The sequence below is a fragment of the Oncorhynchus clarkii genome, chromosome 3 (genome assembly GCF_045791955.1).
Source record: "Oncorhynchus clarkii lewisi isolate Uvic-CL-2024 chromosome 3, UVic_Ocla_1.0, whole genome shotgun sequence".
NCBI lineage: Eukaryota > Metazoa > Chordata > Actinopteri > Salmoniformes > Salmonidae > Oncorhynchus > Oncorhynchus clarkii.
The window spans coordinates 29,863,702-29,890,090 of record NC_092149.1 but is presented as its reverse complement, the minus strand read 5'-3'; the positions used below and the strand labels follow the sequence as shown (position 1 = coordinate 29,890,090).

Sequence of the window (26,389 nt, the reverse complement as noted above, 5' to 3'; positions counted from 1 at the left end):
ATTAAAAAAAACTATTAAGAGTTCACCTTCCTTATAACTGTAAAATACATATTTGTATATTTAGTGTTAGAGAAAATGTGCATGTTTTCTAAAGGTCTCTCTTGATTAAAACGTCTGCCCCCATCACTGTGAACGTCTCACAGAGTTCTAGCTTGGCTTCCTGAACTTGTTAGGAACTCGCCTTTCATCTAATTTTAATATTGTCCATCTATGACAAAGTATTTTGTCAATCTATTAATTATTTTAGAAATATCACATTTCCATAAGTAATCAGACCCTTTACTCAGTACTTTGTTGAAGTACCTTTGGCAGCAATTACAGCCTCGAGTCTCCTTGGTATGACGCTACAAGCTTGGCACACCTGTATTTGGGGAGTTTCTCCCATTCTTCTCTGCAGATCCTCTTAAGCTCTAACAGGTTGGATGGAAGCTTTGATGCACAGCTACTTTCAGGTCTCTCCATAGATGTTAGATCGGCTTCATGTCCGGGCTCTGGCTGGGCCACTCAAGGACATTCAGAGACTTGTCCCGAAGCCACTCTTGCAGTGTCTTGGCTGTGTGCTTAGGGTCGTTGTCCTGTTGGAAGGTGAACCTTTGCCCCAGTCTGAGCGCTCTGGAGCAGGTTTTCATCAAGGATCACTGTACTTTGCTCCGTTCATCTTTGCATATCCCAGTCCGTCGCTGACGGACACCCCCACAGCATTATGCTGCCACCACCATGCTTCACCGTAGGGATGGTGCCAAGTTTCCTTCAGACGTGACCCTTTGCATTCAAGCCAAAGAGTTCAATCTTGGTTTCATCAGACCAGAGAATCTTGTTTCTCATGGTCTGAGAGTTGTTAAGGGCCTTTTATTGAGGAGTGGCTTCTGTCTGGCCACTCTACCATAAAGGCCTGATTGGTGGAGTGCTGCAGAGATGGTTATCCTTCTGGAAGGTTCTCCCATCTCCCCAGACAAACTCTAGAGCTCTGTCAGAGTGACCATTGGGTTCTGACCAATGGTTCCAAACTTCTTCCATTTAAGAACGAGGGAAGCTACTGTGTTCTTGGGGACCTTCAATGCTGCAGAAATGTTTTGGTACCCTTCCCCAGATCTGTGCCTCGACACAATCCGGTCTTGGAGCTCTATGGACAATTCCTTCGACCTTATAGCTTGGTTTTTGCTCTGACATGCACTGTCAACTGTGGGACCTTATATAGACAGGTGTGCTTTTCTAAATCATGTCCAATCAATTGAATTTACCACAGGTGGAATCCAAATCAAGGAGTAGAAACATCTCAAGGATGATCAATGGAAACAGGATGCACCGGAGCTCAATTTTGGGTCTCATATCGAAGGGTCTGAATACTTATGAAAAGAACGTTTTCCGTTTTTTATAAATTTGCAAACATTTCTAAAAACGTGTTTTTGCTTTGTCATTATGGGGTATTGTGTGTAGATTGCTGACGATTGTGAAAAAAGTCAAGGGGTCTGAATACTTTCCGAGGGCACTTTAGGCTTCAGACAGGAGTTGACAGACAGACGGAAGAGCGAATTAAATGGTAGGAGGGCCATCCCTGCTGCAAGAGGTGTCAGATGTCATATCCTGCTTCAGACAGGCAGATGAGATACTCCTGTGTCTGAGAATCAGGGCTACCTCTTAATGCAAACCATTTTGATCTACGGTGTCCACAGATCGATTTATACGCAATGGTTTTAAACGGTTTACTGGTAGCTAAAATAGATTAAACAAAAGCTAAAAACAAAAAAAAAGATTCCAAAAACAAATGACTCAAACTAGGTGGTCATTATCCATACCTTGAGGATGGTTATGTTCCAGGTGAAGCTCTCCACAGCCTTGGCCAGCTTCCTGCCCTTCAGGCCCTCCTTCACCGCCATGTCATGGAGGTTCTCATGGAACTCCATCGCTGGGGAGAGAGGGGTCAGGGGACACATGAGTTTGACACTGTATTCACACACATTTGTCCCAGAGGCTAGCATTGACGTACAATGTTCAATGCATTTATATGCTAGGTTTGCATGAAATGCCAATTGGGGTTAGGCAAGTGTCAGCACTATGGGGGAAAAACCTTAAGTTATAAAGCCTCCACACATTTGGTTTCATTCTTGACATGTGAGACAATGATAAAACACCAACACACATTAGATGATCATACGTTCAACCAAACCATTAAGTATTCAACCATCTGTCTCTATGTCTGTCTCTCAGTGTGCACACAGTACTAGAACTACCTGGTTCAGTTTTTGTTTTCATTGTCTATAGAAATTACACAAGTCTGAAAACAGCTGCCCAGCAGACAACATGAGGACGGAAGCAAGGCTGGTGAGGTCAAGATAGAGTGAGAGACATCTTTTCTTGAGAGTGTGAGAGAAAGAGAGAACAAGACTAGTATGGGCAGGGCAGACAGACATGACATCCCCTCACTGTGGATTAGCATCAAGGCACTGAGCAGAGGAGGGATTTGTCTCCCGAGGAGCTCCCTTCCTCCTCTCCTTCCCCTCTTTCCTCCTCTCCTTCCCCTCTTTCCTCCTCTCTCTCTGACGGAGTGCTGCTCTCCGTTAGGATACACATACGAACATTGCTGGGTGTTTGATTTGAGTCAGGTTGCAGTGGAGTCCACAACATCAGGGAAACAGCTGAGGGTCTGGCCGTTAAGGTGCTCGGTATACTACTAATAGCTTCACCAGACTCAGCTGAACACAAGCTGAAACGGTCGGACTGAGCATGCTCAGATCTATCGCGGCGCTCTAACAGCTCTGGGTCGGTTCCCAGCCCTGTTGGTGTTGTTTCCATGGCAACACCAAATACCGTACATGTGAGATATACGGTGGGGTGGGTTGGATGTTGATGATGATTCTGAGGAGGTCTGTGATATTGGCACTTCAGCAGTTAGCACATACCTGACCTAGATGAAGAGTCGAGACTGAGAAAACGGCCAAAGGAATGTTCACAAATTAGGCCCTGGCTGAGGCTAGTATTGTATTATTTTACAGAGAATGGTTAGGGCATAGACTTTTTTTAAACATTTTAATTAGACCATACACTGTGCTAATAATCTGTTACTACCAGCCTTTATGATTTTGTTCACTGTGAAACATCGTAATGATTCCGGAATGATTATCCCCCACCCTCAGGTGCTGTGCTGCTGCAACTACAGTCACTGCTGTTGTACTCATGAACCATGACTGTGTTGGACACACACACACACACACGCACAACCAACTCTCAGCAGGGGTTGCTTAGCAACGCAGTGTAGAGTTGGGGGTGTGTGGCGGGGGACTAATTCTGTCATTCTGAGCAAGCCCTTTCAAACGCAATTCTCGGCAAGCTTATGCTCGCTGACAGAGACTGTATGGAGCCACCAAAGGTTCTCAGTCACCTTTGACAGTCCATAACCGAGCGGCAGGTAGGAAAGGGGTTTGCCGTGGCCAATGACAATACATCAGGGATTAGCTTCTTTAGATGGTGTCATCTTCTCCCTCGTATACCTGGAGCTCAATAACTGTCAGTACAATGAACTTGGACCACAGTGCCCAGTCAGAGGATATATTCATGAAACCGTTTCCCCAACCTGTATGGTAGCCGAGGCTCAATGTTGGTATCAAACGGTGGCATGCGTGTACAGATATGTTAAAAAGATGATTGAATCGCAACAGCAACACATTGATGGATTGTCCCCAAACCTCCTGAACAGATGATGCATTTTGACCCTGTAGAATATCACCTACTGTATTTAATGGCCACAGGTCATTACTGTAATGGGGCTTTTCCATTCATCTTATGTTCCACATTTTCTCTTTTGCTTGTTTTCTAGGCAGCTTGTACAAATTAACCTAGGTGGGATCTGTTATAAGCATTACTCTGTCCAGACTAAGTGTCTTTTGGGGTTCAGCTATTGAGTTGTCCCAGATGTTATTTGGCACCTGTGTGAGTGTCAAGTATTGCATTTGATCTGTGCGCTTCAGACAGTAAGTAGTGAGCTTTGTTCATTGTTACCCAGGGGGTCTTTTGAGGCGGGTTGTTCTCTCTGAGTGGTTATGACGAATTACACAGAACTCCAGTAGCTGTTGCTGGAATGTTCTGCTCACTGTCTGGAGGGAATACAGTTTATATTGACCCATTTTCCACTCGCACTCACAGCTGACAATATGTATCGATGAAATTATAACGTGATTTTCTTGTTGCTTAGTTTACCATTTGCTGTGTCCTATTTTGCAAAATGTTGGTGGTTGAATCCAGCCACCAACTACCTGTTTAGTAGTCACGTGTGCCCATATTAACTAATAAAATAATACAAATTCATGAAGCATTTCCTACCTTCACTAGCCTATCGTTTTGGCTTAACTGAGTGGCCTAGTCAGGTACAATTTGAAAGAATTTCTGTATTTGAGTACTCACATAGAGTGAAACGGTGCTGAAGGCCCAAAAAAGTTGCCGCTATGCTGGTTGTTCTGATACACAACTGAAAACCAAACTTAAAACATGTTCAATGCACTTGATATACTCCTCAAAGAACACACACCTTACCCGAGTTTGAAATTATGTCAGTGCTTATAAATGTAACATAATAAATCGCTGCATTTGTGAATTGAGTACTTCTATTTGAGTAATTAGTAAACAAATGCAAACTTTAAATCGAGTACTGTGTACGTGTGCCCATCCCTAGTTACTTTCAGGTTCATTTTCATAGACATTTCAAAGATTAGAGGAAAATAACCATACATTGACAAAGTGTGATGGGTTCATATCAACTTTGAAGAGGAATGCTTTCAGACTATGGACACAATATACTGTAATACTATAGATCTAACGATCACCAAAAAGTGAGCACAATTCCGTATCTCCCTTCTGCCTAGAGTAAGAGATGTTTTTGTTGTCTCTTTCAGCACCGTTCCTTCAGGCAGTTCACATCTTAACTTTCAGACTACCAATGGCTAATGTCTCGGGCAGCAGCTTGAAGGCAGGTCCTATTGGTGTTGTGATGAATACTAAGAAGAGGAGATGACGGCGAGAAGCCATTCATTGATTTGCGACACACACCTCAGTTAAAGAAGACACTTCTCTACCCCCTTGATGAGCCAAGACAACAGACTATGAATATTTTATATGTCATCCATCTGGAAAGCAATAAATCCCAGCCCCCGGAACGATGGCCTGTTTTTCCTCACTCGGCGCTCCAAGCAAGCTACTCCATGAGAAATGAAACATAAACAATGCTTAGATGGGAAACGTGGCTGAAATGCGCTGCATTAGATGAAAGACACAGACGTCTAAATGATCCTGTCATTGAATATGATTTCATTTGTACTGTAGTAAATCTAAAGGTCAATTTTATGCTGCTTTTAAAGCACACAATTTAGTTTGGCAGAGTTTGCACCGTTAGAGCTCTTTCCGGAAAAATCCACCTTGTCGAGTTCCCCTCATAATGGGGGGGAAGGAAGAGAGGGTGAACATTCCGAAAGCTTCTCAAGCCAAGACTCTCCCACCTTGGAGCGAGTAGTGGAGGGTGGGATCTCTGCCAGCGTGTTCCATTGATGAGCTGCCAATCACCCTATCAAGGCTCCAAGATCCTTCCGATCCCCCACGCCCCAGAGCAGAATGGATTAACACTGCCCCTGTTCAAGTCAAGTCATTATGCAGGGCCAGAAGGCTATTCTCACAGAGACTCTCACCAGAGGAGCGGGATAAACAGTGCTAAGCGCACAGATATAATAAAATTGCAAGAGCACACAAGCTGCAATATTCATATCAAAGTGCAAACGCAGAATTCTAACAATGAGATCAATTATTTTCCAATCAATTGCTCAGACAAAAAAACAACACTCTTTTTTTATCCATTCTGGTAAATTATTCCCTTTCAATTGTTATTAGATGGGCTTGATCTCATTCTGCACGTCTTGTAGTGGTGCGGTTCCTGGTGGAAACCAGGCATAAAGAGACCGCAGCCGCCTGCCAGTCTTTGATGTTGTTCTGTTCAGAACCTGGGTGTTTACCACCTCAGCTGCAACCCTCCTAATTAGAGGAGCAGCGAGGCCCGACGCCGTGAGAATCATGAAAAACCAGGCAGAACCAAAGCAGTGTTTCAAAGCAGCCGGGTCACAGAAATGAGCATGAATCAAATGTTAATAACTTATGTAACAGGGCCGGCATAATCAGTCCATCTTTTTTGTTAGCTGCTGCTCTCTATGGCATACTTCAGATGGGGGGGGGGGGGGGGGGGGTGATTGTATATGAAAGGAAGTAGGGAAGATCTGAGGGACAGTGGATCTTTGCAGAGAAATGGACTTTTCATGCTAAACATCGCTCTTTAGTCATCTCTTTCCCTCTCTTACCTGCTTTCTGGGTTAGCAGTATTCGGTCGTAGGCTCCCTCTGAGTTCTCCAGCAGAGTCTTGCTGGTCTGGATCATCTGTCAGGAGAGGAGAAAGCAGACAGTCCAGTTGAACCTCTTACTCCCTTTACAGTAGCCTGGCATCCTGCGGTAGTGAGCTATCTTCATTTTTTGGGGGGTTTGCGGAGTATGTATCCAGTGCAAGGGAGAAAGAAGCCTTGGCCCTTATTACAGAGATAGAAGGGCCAAGCAGCGGGAGTTGTGCTGAGGCACGGTAAAAAACAGAGGGAGGAGAGTGTATGTTATTGAAATTTGCAAGACAACTAGGGTATTACAGCAATTGCATGTTATAATATGACGCTCCAGTCCTGTTTCAGAGTTGGTCTGAAAACATGTGATTTCAAGAGTAGGTTATTATTGTTTATTACAGCAATCTGTTGTAGAGAGGATAGGCCTTGTTCAGAGGCGTAACACAGCCTTGTCTGTGGCATTACAGCTGGGTAGCAGACCGCTAAATTTAGCTCCCTGCCTTAATTGAGTGCACACACTTCTGACCTCCATGACTGTGTTAAAATTGTCATGGTGGCTCTGACCACAGAGGCCTATTTGCACTTCTAATGCCTGACCAAAAAATAAAACACCCCAAAATACATCCCTGGTACATCGGTTGTATTTCGGGAGGTTAATGATGCGTGTGTTTACTGTCATGGATCCTGGTAAATACCCACTGCGTGACCCAGAAGCCGTACACACGGATATGACCATCTGGATCTTTCCCCCTTATTACCGTCTCTCGGAGTGCAATTAATACGATCATCGGAAGGAAATGATGGATCATCTAAAATTAGAATAGGTTTCTTAATGCGATTCTGGGGCGAGATGACACAGTTACAGCAGCCTTCCGTTTCAATTAGTGGTACGGGTGTTGGGCTTTATGTTCACTGCTCTGGCGTAATTGACTTCTACATTCCCTCAGTGACTTAAGAGCACTGCAAGGTCACATAATAAAAGGCAGACAGTCTTGTTCCATTGCCAAGGCAGACCGGGCGGGAGCTTGGGGTGGAGAGCGTGGGCAGCTGTTTCAGCAGAGCTCCAGTTGCCAAGTCAATCTCTGACGGTCGGCCGGTGACCCAACAACATGCCCCCGAGATCAATCCCCGTTGCTGTGCCAGATTTCCAGCCAGTGAGAAGGAAGAGAGTACCTATTTAGGAGCATTGAGAGCGATGTGACAGGCGCTAAGGGGATCGGCAGCACTGTGACTGTGTGTCTGTGACAGCTTGTCCATGGTGGACTGCTGGGCTAGGTGTTCCACTTCAGGCAGTGAAAATGGAGATGGTTTCAAACAGTGACTCCAGCCCTCTACACCCAAATGGGGATATTAGGGAGAACTTTTTTTTTGAACATGTTCTTTTGGTGATACATCAATTTGAAAATTGAGTGATTTACAAAATTATTTGAAAGCCCTGACAATTAACAATATGGCCTATATATTTATTGAGGTGGGCATCAAACCTAGTTTTATGAGGGCAACCCAGAGCATTCCTACAGTCTGTGATGAGTGTAACACGTCGTGACGAAGCTGAGGGAGGCGTGCGGGGTGTGTGAGGGAGGAGGGGGGGGGCTGTTTGTGACAGTCCACAGCTGCAGTAACAGGGCTGGAGGCTGTCAGGCACACTGATTACTTTACTAATGGGTGAAGAAATTATAGCCTTGGGTGACAGACACAGCAACATGGGGAGGTATTTATAGTGGATTGAGAGGTAAGTGGCTGAACTCAAAGCTGGCTTTGCTAAAGACTAGCTATGGTGATGTGTATTTAGTGGTGCTACTGGGAGTGTTTTACAAGGCTTCAAAATGGCAATAGTTATCATTAACAAACTAGTACTTTGTGACACATTGGTACTTCCCTACATTTTTTCTAGAAAAATCGACACAATACATTTACAACATGAAGAACAGTACATTCAATTAAGGTAATTTCTGCAGAGGAACACTGTGATGATACTGGAAGAGTCCACATGTTCTTTTCCTCTGCAAACAAAACAAGTAATGATTAGAAAAACCAGACAGACAACCCCATAGTAAAATAGTGTATATCTATTTACCTAGTCGGCTTGAAGTTGTGTGTCCTATGAGAGAAATGTTCCTCTCAAAGCGCATTCAAGTTATGACTGCCATAGGGAGGGAAACCTGCAATCTGACAAGCAGTCAATGCACAACAATTCTTAATTCAATCGCGGGGGAAAATGGCATTTGATAAAAAGAGGTGGATCCCGGCTTTCCATTCATACTTATTTATTTCTCAACTCCTAAATATTCTGAAATGCACCATTTTAAAGGCAGAGTTTTTAGCAGCGTCATGGTTGAGCACGATACCGCTCAGCAATTCACCTCAAGTGCACAGGGAGAGTGGACCAAAACGTAACACGGGTCAATTGTAGGGTAACTTGGAGTGACTTCAATTGTGATGAGACAGATTACATACAGTTGAAGTCAGAAGTTTACATACACTTATGTTGGAGTCATTAAAACTCATTTTTAAACCACTCCACAAATTTCTTGTTAACAAACTATAGTTTTGGCAAGTCGGTTAGGACATCTACTTTGTGCATGACAAGTCATTTTTCCAACAATTGTGTACAGACAGATTATTTCACTTATAATTCACTGAATCACAATTCCAGTGGGTCAGAAGTTTACATACACTAAGTTGACTGTGCCTTTAAACAGCTTGGAAAATTCCAGAAAATTATGTCATGGCTTTAGAAGCTTCTGGTAGGCTAATTGATATCATTTGAGTCAATTGGAGGTGTACCTGCGGATGTATTTCAAGGCCTACCTTAAAACTCAGTGCCTCTTTGCTTGATCATGGGAAAATCTAAATAAATCAGCCAAGACCTCAGAAAAAAAATTGTAGACCTCCACAAGTCTGGTACATCCTTGGGAGCAATTTCCAAACGCCTGAAGGTACCACGTTCATCTGTACAAACAATAGAACGCAAGTATAAACACCATGGGACCATGCAGCCGTCATACCGCTCAGGAAGGAGATGTGTTCTGTGGTGCGAAAAGCGCAAATCAATCCCAGAAGAACAGCAAAGGACCTTGTGAAGATGCTGGAGGAAACAGGTACAAAAGTATCTATATCCACAGTAAAAAACGAGTCCTATGCCGACATAACCTGAAAGGCCGCTCAGTAAGGAAGAAGCCACTGCTCCAAAACCGCCATAAAAAAAGCCAGACTACGGTTTGCAACTGCACATGGGGACAAAGATTGTACTTTTTGGAGAATGTCCTCTGGTCTGATGAAACAAAAATAGAACTGTTTGACCATAATGACCATAGTTATGTTTGGAGGAAAAAGGGGGAGACTTGCGAGCCAAAGAACACCATCCCAACCGTGAAGCACGGGGGTGGCAGCATCATGTTGTGGTGGCTCTTTGTTGCAGGAGGGACTGGTGCACTTCACAAAATAGATGGCGGCATGAGGCTGGACAATTATGGGGATTTATTGAAGCAACATCTCAAGACATCAGTCAGGAAGTTAAAGCTTGGTTGCAAATGGGTCTTCCAAATGGACAATGACCACAAGCATACTTCCAAAGTTGTGGCAAAATGGCTTAAGGACAACAAAGCCAATGTATTGGAGTGGCCATCACAAAGCCCTGACCTCAATCCTATAGAACATTTGTGGGCTGAACTGAAAAAGCGTGTGCGAGCAAGGAGGCCTACAAACCTGACTCAGTTACACCAGCTCTGTCAGGAGAAATGGGCCAAAATTCACCCAACTTATTGTGGGAAGCTTGTGGAAGGCTACCCGAAACGTTTGACCCAAGTTAAACAATTTATAGGCAATGCTACCAAATACTAATTGAGTGTATGTAAACTTCTGACCCACTGGGAATGTGATGAAAGAAATAAAAGCTGAAATAAATCAATCATTCTCTACTATTATTCTGACATTTAACATTCTTAAAATAAAGTGGTGATCCTAACTGACATAAGACAGGGAATTTTTACTAGGATTAAATGTCAAAAATGGTGAAAAACTGAGTTTAAATGTATTTGGCTAAGGTGTATGTAAACTTCCGACTTCAACTGTATTTGGTTGAGCAAGAATAGTGGCAACCAGGGAAAATGTTGGGGGAATAAAATGTAACATGAAGTGGTTTCTGTGAGAAGCACAGGCAGGGGGCATGTCAGCATAATTATATTTATTCATTTTCTCAGTCCTTCTACATAAAATGTACACGACTTGATCTTTTTCACTTCATATTTTCATCAAAATTGCTGAGGACACGCAAGAGTCAATGTCTAACACTTAACTCATGATCCAAACTTCACTGACGGCTGCCCATGACTCTCAGTGAGTGAGACACTTTTGAGTGAAATTACACGACTCATCTGTTTGCAGGTTAGTTAGCACATTACCGTCATGCTCTGTGTGGGGGTTCTAAAGTCAAGAGAATGAGACATTATGAATACATTAGGTAAATGACATGCAATGCTAATGGTGTACTAATGCAGTCTGTACCCTTTGACCTGTGTTTCTGCATTGGATAATAAGCTTCACCAATACTTCTCCAGGATTTCTGCTTTGTGCACAGCACACTGCAAACATGTCTGACACAGAAAACAGCTGGTGTCAAATAGAAATATCAAGGTATGAATAGTTTAAAGCGTATTCAATACATATTCAGAGAAAATAGGCTACAGATTTGAGGATGAAATATCAGATGCTCCTAAAGTGTTTTTCCATGGCCACGTTGGATAATCTAGCAGAGCTTTCATGTTGTTTTTATCTTGCCCACTGTATTGTAGCAAATAGAGTAGATAAGTAATGAAATATTCAAAATGGGGGACGAAGGGAATTCTATAACACTCGTATTATTAAGGTACAGTGGGGCAAAAAAGTATTTAGTCAGCCACTACGCCCTGGCGGCGTAGTGTGTTACTGATGGTAGGCTTTGTTACTTTGGTCCCAGTTCTCTGCAGGTCATTCACTAGGTCCCCCCGTGTGGTTCTGGGATTTTTGCTCACCGTTCTTGTGATCATTTTGACCCCACAGTGTAAGATCTTGCGTGGAGCCCCAGATCGAGGGAGATTATCATTGGTCTTTTATGTCTTCCATTTCCTAATAATTGCTCCCACAGTTGATTTCTTCAAACCAAGCTGCTTACCTATTGCAGATTCAGTCTTCGCAGCCTGGTACTGGTCAATGTGATTTTCTGGATTTTTTTGTCTCATTTTGTCTGTCATAGTTGAAGTGTACCTATGATGAAAATTACAGGCCTCTCTCATCTTTTTAAGTGGGAGAACTTGCACAATTGGTGGCTGACTAAATACTTTTTTTGCCCCACTGTACATTGATTACGGTGAGGTGTAAGGCGTAATAGGTCTGTATTGAAATAGCCTCAATGACACATTATAAACTGGGTGATTCCAGCCCTGAATGCTGATTGGCTGACAGCCGTGGTATATAAGACCGTTTACCATGGGTATGACAAAACACTTATTTTTGCTGTTCTAATTACGTTGGTAACCAGTTTATAATAACAATAAGGCACCTCGGGGGTTTGTGGTATATGGCCAGTATACCACGGCTCAGGGCTGTGTCCAGGCACTCTGCGATGTGTCATGCATAAGAACAGTCCATAACCGTGGTATATTGGCCAATATACCACAGAACCTCATGCCTTATTGCTTAATTATATAACTTCAGTCCATTGTCAACATTGATTAAATTAATTGATTAAAACAACCCACCCCTGCCCTACTACCTAACCCTCTTACCCCCATGTTACCATTCAAATCCCACTACACCCTCCTCTTGACTTGATTAGAGTCAAGCTCATTTTCTAGGTGTTTTGAGGTTGTTTTTACAACCAGCACATTAGTAGTGGTCTAAAATCTCAGATTTCAAGTCCTTGTCCTAAAAAAGAATGTCCTCTATCAACTAACTTTATAAAACAAAGGAAATGTAAAAACAAATTACAAAAAAATTATCATAGAAAAAACATGATACTGTTCAAACAAAAGTCCTCCTGTACTCACCATGTCATAGGCAGTGACCACCTTCTTCAGGACATCTGGTAGCAGGCCCTGGGGCTCCATGGTGGGGTACTGGTCCTTGAGGTTGAACACCAGGAGGGGGTTGTTGTCAGCCCCCGTCAGCCGGGAGGACAGGGCCAGGATGCACTGCTTCAGGTTGGCCACTGCCGAGAGGCCACACAGTTCCTTGAAGGGCACTATGGCATTCTGCAAAGGAACATGAAAGCTTGGGTTGGTGTCCATTTGATGATGAACTAAAGACTGTTGTTGTATTGAAGACAAAGAACACTGGACAAAGTGGAAGATAAAAAAACAACTCAAGCTTTCATAAATGGACAAGATGCAGAATATTGTACTGCAGACTAGGGATGTGACAAATTAAACCATTTTGTTAAAACGATAAGAAACATTAAAAAAATTCCATGTGAATTCACGATGCAGATGTGCTGCAACGGTTTGGGTCTCACGGTGCGTCCCTTTCAGATGGTTAAGCATTAATGTACCTCAATTCCACCTTGCAATGTTTGCATTTCCTTCTCGAAGTATTGCCTACAGGACTTTGCCGCTGTCGCTTGCCTTTCTCAGCCATTTTCCCAACTGTTAACAACAATGACGTAGTGGTGGAGAGTCGACTTCAAAATAACGTGTCAACTCCCATTTCTGAGTGTCAAGATTAAATTCGGCTAGGAATCGACTCCTAAGATTTAGTATTTTGGGAATGGAGGATTTGCCGTACTATTTTGGGAGTTGCCGTACTTCCGAAAACACTTCTTTCATAGCGAGCTAGCGAAGGACGGAGAGAAAGGGGAGGGGCACAGTATAGGCAGGTCGACCAACAGGCAGACAGAGTCAGAACTGTGCACTTGGCCTAGGCTATTTATCGGCAATCAAAAGCTCTATCTCGCAATGCAATATCTCACAATTTCTTGGCCTGCAATGTCTCGCAGCCTATCATCAATGAAAAGGCTAGGATATTGAGATGAGAGAGATGCAACACGTCACTCTCACACAGTATCTGCACATATGCATGGGTTCACTTCACACTGTTCACAGCGTGGTAGCCAGGGCAGCGAAACAGTAGTGAAGTGCCTCGTGCTTCAAAGCTCTTAGTTGTTGAGGAAATTGACCAACTATGCTGTTTACTTTCTGGATCTACATTAAAAATATTAAAAACTTTTCCGGTTAGGGATTTTTATTAATGTTAATGATCCCAATTTCTTTAACGTTAAAACATTCACACCCCTAATGCAGACAAAGTTGCAAAACATTATTAGCCTCAAGGGTACTAGGGCATGAATGACAAGTTAATTATTACAGTTCAGAGTTCCCATTTGTTTTCATTTCAGTTTGGTTTTTAGTCATTTAAGATAAAGCTCACTGCTGTGACAAAGTTCACTTGAGTAATTATCTCATTCAGCTGGTTCATTTGATTCATTATGAATGAAGATCAGTGATTAGATGATCCCTAATGTTTTCAATTATCTAACGCAGAAAACAACAACTGAGCTCTGTTAAGTTACCTAAGTTAATGTGGCCTATGTAGTTACTAATTAACAGGCTAGAAGCAGAAGTATAAGTACAGAGAAACACCCTGTGATAGGAAGTGGTTAAGAGTACTTCTTACCTCCAAGAACCTTTGTTGGTTTTTGTTAGTCATTCGATAACACACACACGCACGCACATAAATCCTAACCTTCCTGTGAAAGGCCCAATTTAAACAGTGTGTAAACAACCGGGAGGACAAACAGCCACAGAGAGAACGCCCAAGATGTGTTAGTCTCAGGGCCAGTGGCCTGTTATCACATAATGACTGCAATGTAAACAGAGTGACCAAAATAAACCCTAATACACAATGCATAATGCACCACAAAAGACCAACCACACAGTGGGGGAACAATCGACTATGCAACTTCCTTCTGACACATTTCTCAGTATTGCTTCAGACCAGAAAAGACCAGCTGTTTGAAGTAGGCTAGCTCATGGGGGGCCCAGTGGGAACCTAGTGAGCACACAGGAATGCACAAAAGCAGATGTAGGTGGATAGTCTGAACAGGCAAATTGTCATGTGGGTAGTGGGTAACAATAGCCTACTGTTCATCTTTTGGTCGATATCTTTCTGTTATGTCCTTTTTTAACCAATAAAAGATTGATCATTGCTGCTAACAGTTTACCGAGTGAAAATTTGAAGTAAAACACCATGTGTGTTTTTTGCTCTTTTGAAAATAGGTGACGCACTAGTCTCGTTTCCACACCACTTCAACATAATTTGTGGTAATCTTTCCTTTAGACAGCATACAGTAATCTCCTTCTAGAATTATTACTGACAAGCCCATAAGCGCCACAGTGCAGTATTACATAACACGTTTTCCATTTGATATATTAGGAGGTATGCTCATAAGCCACTACCTGGATATCTGAATATCAACGCCGGGCCTCAGTGCTCCAGTGGGGATTTCACCAGTCTGGCTCTGAGCTGCGAAGTCTCCTCGAGTCTGTCTCGACTGTTGTGCAATACACATGGATTAGATCAAATCTGCTTAAATCAAGTTTGGTGGCTTTGTCTTCTCTTGCCAAAAGGAGCTTTATTTTTAGATGCTACACAGTCTTTGTAGTAAATCTCGCTGTGATCCCCGCTTGACTCTAGGGGTCAGTGTTCATATTCTAACAAAAACATTCCCATGTAGGAGGATGAGTAAATAAACTTGGTTTCAGACGACTCATCCACGACTTTATTAAAACATGCACATTCCCCCCAAAAATATGACATAATGTAGGCTAGCCTGGCCAATAGAAACTAGGAACAAATTGGTGATTTTTTACAAGTCAATGCTTAGGGATGGATCAGAATTTACACAATGGTTACTTAGGCCTACCTGTCTGACAGACAAAATTAGGCTATAGGCTGCTATAGCCATAGATTTGTCAGTCAATTCCTCCACCCATCACGCATTCTTTAAATATCCTACCCCGTGTCAGTGAAGGGCTGTTAAGTTAAAACCAACACTCGGAATTGAGAGGGTATCTATTATTTTTTTAAATGGCAAAAAGCACAGGCCTACCCCTTGTTAGCTTAAGATTTTGAAGAAAATTAAATGGGATCCGATTATATAAAGTGATCGATAACAGTGCTTTGGTCCGCAATGTTTTATGCTAGAAACAAGCTGTAAAATATCCAGGAAAGACATGACACAGATGAATCCTTTCTTTGACATTAAGAGGCTGAGCTACAACCTTCTATAGCCGATGAGACAAAACAGACTTTGATTGGGAAGTAATCTAAATCTATCACTATCAATTGATTAAACTGTTCACTATGTACAATAGAAGATGTTTAAACCCAGACAGCTTTTAGCTAAAACCTTCTGACCATCTCTTGTTGGGTTAAGCCACAGAAGAAAAGTAGCCAGCAGTTAAAGCTTACATTTGTATGTGTCGGTAGGCCTACTCTGTCTGGGGTGAAAAGGTAGGCCTACTCTGTCTGGGGTGGAAAGGTAGGCCTACTCTGTCTGGGGTGGAAAGGTAGGCCTACTCTGTCTGGGGTGGAAAGGTAGGCCTACTCTGTCTGGGGTGGAAAGGTAGGCCTACTCTGTCTGGGGTGGAAAGGTAGGCCTACTCTGTCTGGGGTGGAAAGGTAGGCCTAACTTTTAAAAGAACCATAATCAGATTCCTAATCATTTGCAAACAGGGACAGCTTCGTTGCAAACCAAGTACACTGATTTGGCATTGGAGAAATATGATAAGATGAACACATAAGCTATCGCTCAGTCCATTCTTAGCCTGTAATTTTGGTCATTGTGTGGTATTATAAAAGATTATGTAGAATTGCCTGACATTTTTATAAAAATTATATTTTTTTCTCAGACCTGCAAATACAATAATAGATTCATGCAATGCTTTTACTATAAAGGAGATCTTTTAACTTCTACTGTTGTCCATGGTGGTCTGTGAGCCCACAACTTTCTGTCCCTCAGCCCTGTGCGCTATAAAGAATTCCTGCGTTGCCATGCGATGTCTGGTCTGTCCAAGACGTGAGGGTAAACAGTAGACATGTTCTCTGCTATCCACTTTTTTTTAATTACTATTTTGGGTATATACATTTTTTTTTTTTTTTTATTACGTTCAGTGAGGGATTAGGTCAAATTTATTTTTCATTTCAGAGAGGTCCAATTTTCTCCATGTAACCCTTATTACAAATAATGTTTACTCCCTTACCTGCATGTTTTCCCTGAGGTCGGTGGCTTCCCTCAGTGGCAGTATGGCTGTTTTGAAGATGTCATCCACAGCCTTGATGACCAGCACTCTCATGGTGGCGTACTCCCGACTTCTCTTGCCCTTACGCACAGAGAGTCCCCTCTTGTGAGGCTTGCCCCCGCCCCTTCGGTTGGTGATGGCCACATGGACGAATAGCCAGGCGTGGGGAAGGACTTCCCCCGTTAGCGATTGTAACGGTATGTGCCGGAATCCCGGCTGGAGACACTCGAAGGGGATTGTGTACTGGCCGATGAACTCGTCGCCAATGTAGTCATCATCAAGCACCACGAAGCGCACCATGGCCAACTCAGGTAGGTTTATCTGAAACTCAAAGCTTTCATCAAACAGTGGGTTCTCCCCATTCTGATTGACAGTTTTAGTCCTTTGCTCTGCACAATCAGCAGGGATGCCATGTATCTCCACATAGACATAAGGGTCAACAACATCTCCTTTGGAGCCTGAGCCTTTGGGTTTGGGGAAGTTTTGTCCACTTATGATCTTTATGTGCAAGAGCTGAGGAGACACACCAGGTACTGAGTCTTTAGTGTTGGCACTGAAATATGACACCTGCTCCCTCATTATGGCTGGTCGCAGCACATACCCACAGTTCCCATTCTGACGGAACCAGCCAATGTTTAGGTCCATCATCAGGCCGGGGGTCTGGTAGTTCATTGCCACGATCTGGCAACCACACTTCCAGAAGTCCTGAGGGTTCATGTTACTAGAGTCAATCCGCATTGGGCTCGGGTAGACTCTCGCCAATAACTTCTTGTTGTAGTTAACAAAGTCGCCTGGGAAGTCATTGGCACAGCGACTGGCAAAGACCTCATTGAACGAGCAAAGTTCCCAGTGCTTCTGGCTTTGGAAAGCTGTTGGGAAGTCTTTGAACGCAATCGATTTACACAACGTTACCAGGTCAGAGAGGTCCTTGGACAGCTGGAACTTTTTCAGTGGGATGCTCTGCTGTTCGTCGGCTTCAATGTTCATTCTTTGTGACATCTCAGCCCCCTCATCCTCATCAGTCACTTCACCCTCCGAGCTAATGCAGGTTGTGCCCAGCTTCTTCCCCTTCAGCAGGATCTTACACTTGAGGTCAAAGGGTGAGGGCAGGTAGCTGTCTTCAGGTGAAGGTGGAACCATGTAAATCTTGTCACCAAGAATCTTTTTCAATTGCTGAAACATGACTCTCTGCTGCTTTAAGGAGCAGTGGTTCTCCAGACACAATATCAGGGGAAAGTCAGATGCAACAAAGGCATATTTGTTGATGACGTCACAGACACTGCAGAAGACTATCTGCGAGGTCATTGTGTGGCCAGTGTAAATGACAGGCTCATTATCTGGTCCATCCCAGACATCTAGTTCTACACTTCGACAGCCCATCTTGAGGGCACGGATGTACCCTGTAATGTCAGAGGGGCCTCTAAACTGATCCTCGATCAGGTATGTGTTGTGGGAAGCGTTGATGTAATAGTGGGACAAGGGCTGGTTCATGTCCTGACACACTGTTTTTTGTTCCGGGTCAAAGATGTGGCACTCTGGCGACATGAGATAATTGGTAAACCCATCAAGGGAGAGCCAGCCCTTGAGCTGCCCCTCTTTGGAAGGTTCATAACTCTGAATGACCTCCAGACTGGTGTCTTCACTTACTTGTGCCATACCCTGCTCAGCCTCCAGAAACATAGTTAAGTCCTTGGTATCTAGAAATTCCTTGTTGCTAGAGAACTGGACAAGAAGGAAATACATTTCTGGTCTTGTGCAAAGGTCATGAAAGACTTCAATGAACTCCTCCTTAGTCACACCACATCCCACCTTATCTTTAGATTTGTGAAACTCCTTAAACTTGAGTTCAATCTTAACGTTTTTGAGTCCAGGGTTTAGGTTTTTAATTAGCTGCACGGCAGCACATAGACTGATCTGCTTGCTGTTGTTGGCATCAGCCTCCTCAAAGAGGTCCCCGAGCCAGGAGGAGCGCATGTTGTTCTGGTTGCTCTCAATCATATTCAGTGTGTGTTTCCCATAGGATATCAGGTATCTAAGCCCGGTCACCCATATGTTGGCCATATCGGCAGAGTTTGCAACCAAGTCCAAAGACTCATAGTTCTCCCCATAGATGATCGAGAAGGCACAGTCCTCTGATATCTGATCATATATTCCATTGGTCCTAAACGTTTCTGTGTTTTTCCCTGTCCGCACCTCTTTGATGGACTTGACATCAATTTTGGCTTTCTCTGACTCTTTTTTGGAGGGTTCCCACCTTAGAGACTGCATGTCGGCGTCCAGGAGGAAGTAGCGGTGGTAAACGCGGGAGTTGGAGCGGACCTTCTTCAGTTCCGAGCCGTCCACCATGGCGTTGATGCAGTCGCTCGCGCTGCTGATCTTCTTCTCAGTGGGCATGCTGCTGAACGAAACCGTCTTCTTCCTCTCTTTGCGCAGCCTCGAGCCATCCTGAGGAAGAGAAAAGGAAAAACCTGAATACCTGTTCTGTAAACAAGTCGAAAATAAGTAAATCACTTTAGATTTAGAGGTAAAAAGAGGAGCAGGATACTCTTTAAATCACTTCTCTGAGCTGGAAGCAAAATATTTAATTTATGCGATATACTATAGGCCAACTCAAAAAGTGGGAGTATTCCTGACTCTGTATGACTAAGCATTTGCGCATGTGTCTGCCTATTGAAATGGGCTGAATACTTCACTGCTATTTGCTAATGAAATCTGTTTAACTCCTTAGCATTCCTTGATGATTGGAGCTGCCTAATGTCAGTGTTTGACTTCTAACTGCAATTCTTTTGGGGCAGCTGGTAGCCTAGTGGTTAGAGCGTTGGGCCAGTATCACACTCCAATCAAAGAGGAAGCGGCCAGTATATGGGATATAATCAGTTGGGCTTAGGCAGTAGGGATGGGGATTTGAAATAATTTCACTATATGAATAGTATCGTGAATTTTTGTCATTTATTTGGATATTCTAAACGTGTACGTTTTTAACCTGAGCACTGCTGCTGCATGAGGGAGAGGCTCAAACAACCTTTCATTGGTTGTGTGCACAGATTTGCAGATGTTATCGTAGGTGCAGCATTTCCAATGTTATTTATCATCCCATACAACAGTACCGGTCTTGACTGGAGTAGCCTAGAGAAGCTATAGTTAGCTAGGCTAAATGCTGGGCTTTCGCCCCAACCCCATTCCAACAATATCCTACCTGTTGGTTGCTCGTTGTAGCCTACTCCTTCTCATTTTGCAAACTGTTAATTCCATAATTGTATTCCATCTTGCATTGAATTAGTGAACTCTCACTCCATTTGCTACATGTTGAGCCTCTTTGCCACTTCGATTGGCCAACATAAACAACAAGCTACACATGACACCTGAAGGCTACCGGTCGGCTAGCTGTCTTTTTAATGGGGCACAGGCAGCACACCAGGTTAAGATGAATTACATCCTCTAAGGAATGTTGCCAAGCTATCCTAGTGTCTATAAATATTTAAACTTGGATAAGTGCTTCATACTGAAACTATAGGCTGTAGAGAGCTTAAAATAACTTTAGCAAAGCTCTAACTCAGCTGAGAGGGAACATAAACAATTGTTAAAAGGGGCATGTTTCAGTGGGTTAATTCATGCATCATAATTCTGAATTTCTCACTCTAATATACAGTATCTACTGCTGTCCATATCACTTAGTGTATCTTGTTAAAATTAATCAAGTGTACGTACATACATATAAATTGCATTTGGATTACTGTTACAGTGCTATTCAGGTTTGTTCCAAAATGTGTTGATATCTCGTGTTTGTTTTTTTGGGGATTATTTGACATTTTACTGCATTGTTAGGCGCTAGTAACATTTCACTGAACCCACTATAACATCTGCTAAATTGTGTACGCATACAATAAACTGATTTGATGAGATGCTAACAAAGAGGTCAAAGCAAAGTTGATAGCAGCATACCATATATGGTGCGTCACATGATGCGAAGAACACTGTTTGTTGACATATCTTGTGTATACGTCTTTCCTAACTCCCCCCAACCCCTTCTATTTTTCTTGAGAACTGAGGACCGTTACCTTGAAGAATCTCCTTGAACAATTGTGTTGCTCGACTTAAGGTGCCCGTCACAGTGCATTCTGGGTGAACCACAATGAGTCCCCCCCTAAAAAGGATACAGCCCACACAGATCTAGTAGTGTATTGGCCACGTGCGTGACATTTCCCAAGTAGTCTGTCATTGTTGTGTTCCAGCACCTTTATTTTTAACCTTTCCACATTCATCCAGATTCAAGCTGAACTAAATAAAACATGAATTCTGCATCAATTGACTAGCATCAGATGGTCTTCAATGCATGCTGAAAGTGCCTGACTTATGAATGAATAGATTCCATTTCCATTTGCTGATGAAAAGATTAATGACATTACTAAGAGGTTCCAATTTGTTTTCTTTGTTTCTTTGTTTTTTGGATGCCTTTTTTTAAGGCCAATTGGAAGTTTAAATTGGGCATTCAAAATACATAGACAAGCGTGCGGCTGGTTCTCATGTAAGTTGTTTATACTGAAATAAACAGCATGCATATGGAGCTTTAGATGTGGGGAAGGCTTCAGCGCCCATCATCCTGCAACCAGCGCACTACCATCCCTGATCGAATGGCCTGCGACGTTCAATGTCCCAAGGCCTGCCATGTGATCTTGCCAACGCTTGTGTGCACTTACAAAAGAGTAATGGCTCTCATGAACGTCTATGTGCTTCTCCCCCAGGGCAAAGGCCATTGAAAATGTATTACCTTTGGATCAAGAAAAATCTGACTACCCTTGTCGTAGAAAGAATTGAATGACAGACATTAACTGCTGAATATTGAAGTTTATGATTGACTATGAGCACCACCAAATATATTTGGAAATAAAAAAATATAAAACACAACATGTAAAGTGTTGGTCCCATGTTTCATGAGCTAAAATAAAAGATCACAGAAATTTCCCATACACACAAGCTTATTTCTCTCAGATTTTGTGCACAAATTTGTTTATATCCCTGTGAGCATTTCTCCTTTGCCAAGATAATCCATCCACCTGCCAGGTGTGGCATATCAAGAAGCTGATTAAACAGCATGATCATTACACAGGTGCAGTTTTGTCACACAATGCCACAGACGTCTCAAGTTGAGGGAGTGTGCAATTGGCATGCTGACTGCAGGAATGTCCACCAGAGCTGTTGCCAGAGAATGTAATGTTAATTTCTCTACCATAAATTGCCTCCAATGTCGTTTTAGAGAATTTGGCAGTACGTCCAACCGGCCTTACAACTGCAGACCAAGTGTATGACGTTGTGTGGCGAGCAGTTTGCTGATGTCAACTTCATGAACAGAGTGCCCCATGCTGGCCGTTGGGTTGTGGTATGGGCAGGCATAAGCTACGGATTTTATCAATGGTAATTTGAATGCACAGAAATACCGTGAAGAGATCCTGAGGCCCATTGTTGTGCCATTCGTCCGCCACCATAACCTCATGTTTCAGCGTTGTAATGCACAGCCCTATGTCACAAGGATCTGTACACAATTCCTTGAAGCTGAAATGTCCAAGTTCTTCCGTGGCCTGCATACTCATCACACGTCACCCATTGAGCATGTGTGGGATGCTCTGGATAGACGTGTGCGACAGCGTGTTCCAGTTTCTGCCAATTTCCAACAACTTTGCACAGCCATTGAAGAGTGGGACAACATTGCACAATCAAGTCTGATCAACTCTATGCAAAGGAGATTTGCCACGTTGTGAGGCAAATGGTGGTCACACCAGATACTGACTGGTTTTCTGATCCACACCCTAGTCTTTTTTTAAGGTGTCTGTGACCAACAGACGCATATCTATCTTCCCAGTCATGTGAAATCCATAGATTAGGGCCTAATGAATACATTTCAAATGACTGATTTCCTTATATGAAGTGTAACTCAACAAAATCTTTTAAAATTGTTGATGTTGCATTTAGATTTCAAGCTAGTTTGAGTAGAAATGAGTAGAAATTCTAACATGCTTTGCTGATGAAAGAAATTATATTAACATTTTTGTCAAAACAGTTGCATAGCCTAGAGTTTCAGTTGATTTTGTTGTAACACTTGAGGTTTGGAGACCAATTCTATTATGCTATAAGATTTAGCTAAATAAGAATCACAGGCTGTGAGTACACTACAGACTTCATAGCCTACAAACAATAGTAGGCAAGGTCACATATTTTCTTTAGTACGGTATATGAAAGTGTTGACCCGTCTGATGCTGTGGTTCCTCATCCTGGTGAAATAATTTTTTTTATTTTTTTATTTATTTCACCTTTATTTAACCAGGTAGGCTAGTTGAGAACAAGTTCTCATTTGCAACTGCGACCTGGCCAAGATAAGGCATAGCAGTGTGAACAGACAACACAGAGTTACACATGGAGTAAACAATTAACAAGTCAATAACACAGTAGAAAAAAGGGGAGTCTATATATACATTGTGTGCAAAAGGCATGAGAAGGTAGGCAAATAATTACAATTATGCAGATTAACACTGGAGTGATAAATGATCAGATGGTTATGTAAAGGTAGAGATATTGGTGTGCAAAAGAGCAGAAAAATAAATAAATAAAAACAGTATGGGGATGAGGTAGGTGAAAATGGGTGGGCTATTTACCAATAGACTATGTACAGCTGCAGCGATCGGTTAGCTGCTCAGATAGCAGATGTTTGAAGTTGGTGAGGGAGATAAAAGTCTCCAACTTCAGTGATTTTTGCAATTCGTTCCAATCACAGGCAGCAGAGAACTGGAACGAAAGGCGGCCAAATGAGGTGTTGGCTTTAGGGATGATCAGTGAGATACACCTGCTGGAGCGCGTGCTACGGATGGGTGTTGCCATCGTAACCAGTGAACTGAGATAAGGCGGAGCTTTACCTAGCATGGACTTGTAGATGAGCTGGAGCCAGTGGGTCTGGCGACGAATATGTAGCGAGGGCCAGCCGATTAGAGCATACAAGTCGCAGTGGTGGGTGGTATAAGGTGCTTTAGTGACAAAACGGATGGCACTGTGATAAACTGCATCCAGTTTGCTGAGTAGAGTGTTGGAAGCAATTTTGTAGATGACATCGCCGAAGTCGAGGATCGGTAGGATAGTCAAAGAAAATAGCAAAAAAAAAATAGCAACAGCATCCTGACATTTTATCGATTCTAGTTGGCTACTTCCTGCCCCTCATTCTCATACTTGAGGTTGAAATGAGACAAAAGGGAAGGCCACATTATGCCATGAATGCACTTTTAAAAAGACAGACAAGCCTCACTGTAGGCAGGGCTAGAGCTTTTCTTTCATTCTATAGTCTGCAGGTGTACACAGAGGGTTAAAAAGGTGCAACTCAGAGGATTTCATGTTCAAAACAGTGCTGGGAGACATGTTCAGAAATATAGGACTACGTCAGAGAGAAATGAAATGATCCTCCAATACACTCTATAGGCCTACATCTCAATTGTATGACCGGATTCCAAAACGTAAACCATTGTAAGCATGTTTGGGCGGTATGGCCCACAGATTGTAGCCTATGTATCTTCTACCTTTGAGAAAGCTTCAGTATTTCATATGATTAAGTGGCGATTGTGATGAAGAACTGCTGGTGAGCTATTTTGTTTAACACCATTACTGGCAGAGGTCTAAACTTCACTGTAACCCCCACTCGTCTGGTCTTGTAGATAAAGGAAATCAGCACATCTGTGTTTACAAGCTACACCTTGGCACATCTTTACAAGCTACACCTTGGCACATCTTTACAAGCTACACCTTGGCACATCTTTACAAGCTACACCTTGGCACATCTTTACAAGCTACACATTGGCACATCTTTAAAAGCTACACATTGGCACATCTTTACAAGCTACACCTTGGCACATCTTTACAAGCTACACCTTGGCACATCTTTACAAGCTACACCTTGGCACATCTTTACAAGCTACACATTGGCACATCTTTACAAGCTACACATTGGCACATCTTTACAAGCTACACATTGGCACATCTTTACAAGCTACACATTGGCACATCTTTACACGTTATATACATTAGCACATCTTTACACGTTATACATTGCATAACAACTCATCATAGCTGTTTTAACAAAGCCAGTCACAGAGAAATGAGTTGAAAGTTTAAAAAAAGAATAATAAATTGTCCAGTCATTATAAATGTGGCTTGGCTCTGTGCGTTAAAAAAAAGGAGGACTGTTGCATCACTATTGGTTTCAAACACCAAATTCTAGATTGAGGAGCGCAATATAAAAATATTGGCCATTAGATTTAAACAAACTCATCCACAAGCGTATGCTGTGGTTAAGGAAAAAACATTAATACAGTAGATTATTGCGATATTTTGCGATTTTATATTGACTCCAAGTACCGATTTGTAATGTCAGCGATCGCTAGTCAGGTGTACCTGCCCCAAAACTCTGGCATATCATCCTATAACTAGTTCCACATCTTTTTCATTGTTTTAAATGGTGAGCCAACATGTTTTGTGTACTTTTACCTCTCATAGCTTTCTACTGTCCCTCTGCAGCAGACATGTAGTGAACAATGTGTTTGAAACATCAAATCACAATAAAATCACAGTATCGAATCGCAACACATAAAATTGTGATACATAGAATCGCAACACATCGGCACGTAAGTATTGTGATAATATCTAAATCATGAGGTCCCTGGCAATTCCCAGCCCTAGCTAGGAGAAACATTGTCTCTACATGAACAAACTCTAAAATGTTACTCGTGAATTCCATTATTTTGGCATTTCCAGGAAAGGCCTTTATTTAACTAGGAAAGTCAGTTAAGAACAAATTCTTATTTACAATGATCTACCCCGGCCAAACCCTGACGACGCTGGGCCAATTGTCCGCTGCCCTATGGGACTCCCAATTCTGGCCGGTTGTGATACAGCCTGGAATCGAACCAGGGTCTGTAATGAGGCCTCTAGCACTGAGATGCAGTGTCTTAGACTGCCGCGCCACTTTGGAGCCCCAAGACATCTTTTGAGAAGGAAAGGAAAAGTGGTCGTTTTTGCTCTTGGCAACTAGGATCATACTCATACATCACGGCTAGCCTGGTTGTCATAAATGGTTAGAAACATTATAGCTTTGATACCTCAGGGCCTTTACATCTGCAAAACCTTAAAAGTCAAGCTTATCAGCTGGCAAAGTCTATGTGGAATTTATGAGTTAGATTTAACCTAGTCTACAAATGCAGGTGAAAGTCTCAACCATGACATTCTTCAGGGTTTGGCAGCATGAAGCCATAAAAACTGACTTCAAGGAATACATGGCCTTCTAGAGACAAATTCATCTCTTGTATATCAACACGTCACATCTGGTGACAGGCCGTGTTGATCGAACACTTTCTCACCCTTGCTCTGTGGTGTAATTGAAAAGAAGGCAGGCTGTACTTTAATGGGTACTAATCAATCTCAGGGCCCCACCACTTCATTTTTACCCCCTGCAGAGCCTAACCAGAGTTTCACATGCATCTCTGTGCTGTGAGGAAGGATCTAATCGAAAAGTAAAGAATTCAAAATAAGTACATCACTCCTGACAGAACTGCTACTGAAGGAGCTTTCCTGAGGCTTGGAAAAAGCCAAAATACATGAAGATAATCCGTGTGATCTGGACAAGAATCTTGACTTTGTCTTTGGAAGGAGTTTTCATTCGTGTTGGCCTTTAGGTGTGGCTGCTAATCAGGATTTCCTCTTGTGCTCAGTGAGGACTGGCTTCAG

General features: G+C 42.7%; 1 protein-coding gene across 1 annotated transcript in view; it reads right to left on the bottom strand.

Annotated features, from left to right (window-relative positions):
- LOC139392769 (inactive phospholipase C-like protein 2) overlaps window positions 1-26,389 on the bottom strand; it is a 56,658-nt gene that overhangs the window by 2,758 nt on the left and 27,511 nt on the right. The window contains exons 3-6 of the mRNA XM_071141017.1: window positions 16,595-19,078; window positions 12,386-12,589; window positions 6,333-6,408; window positions 1,797-1,906 (exon numbers count right to left, since the gene is read on the bottom strand). Of these exons, the coding sequence (XP_070997118.1) occupies window positions 1,797-1,906; window positions 6,333-6,408; window positions 12,386-12,589; window positions 16,595-19,078 (2,874 nt within the window). The remainder of the gene's footprint in view (window positions 1-1,796; window positions 1,907-6,332; window positions 6,409-12,385; window positions 12,590-16,594; window positions 19,079-26,389) is intronic.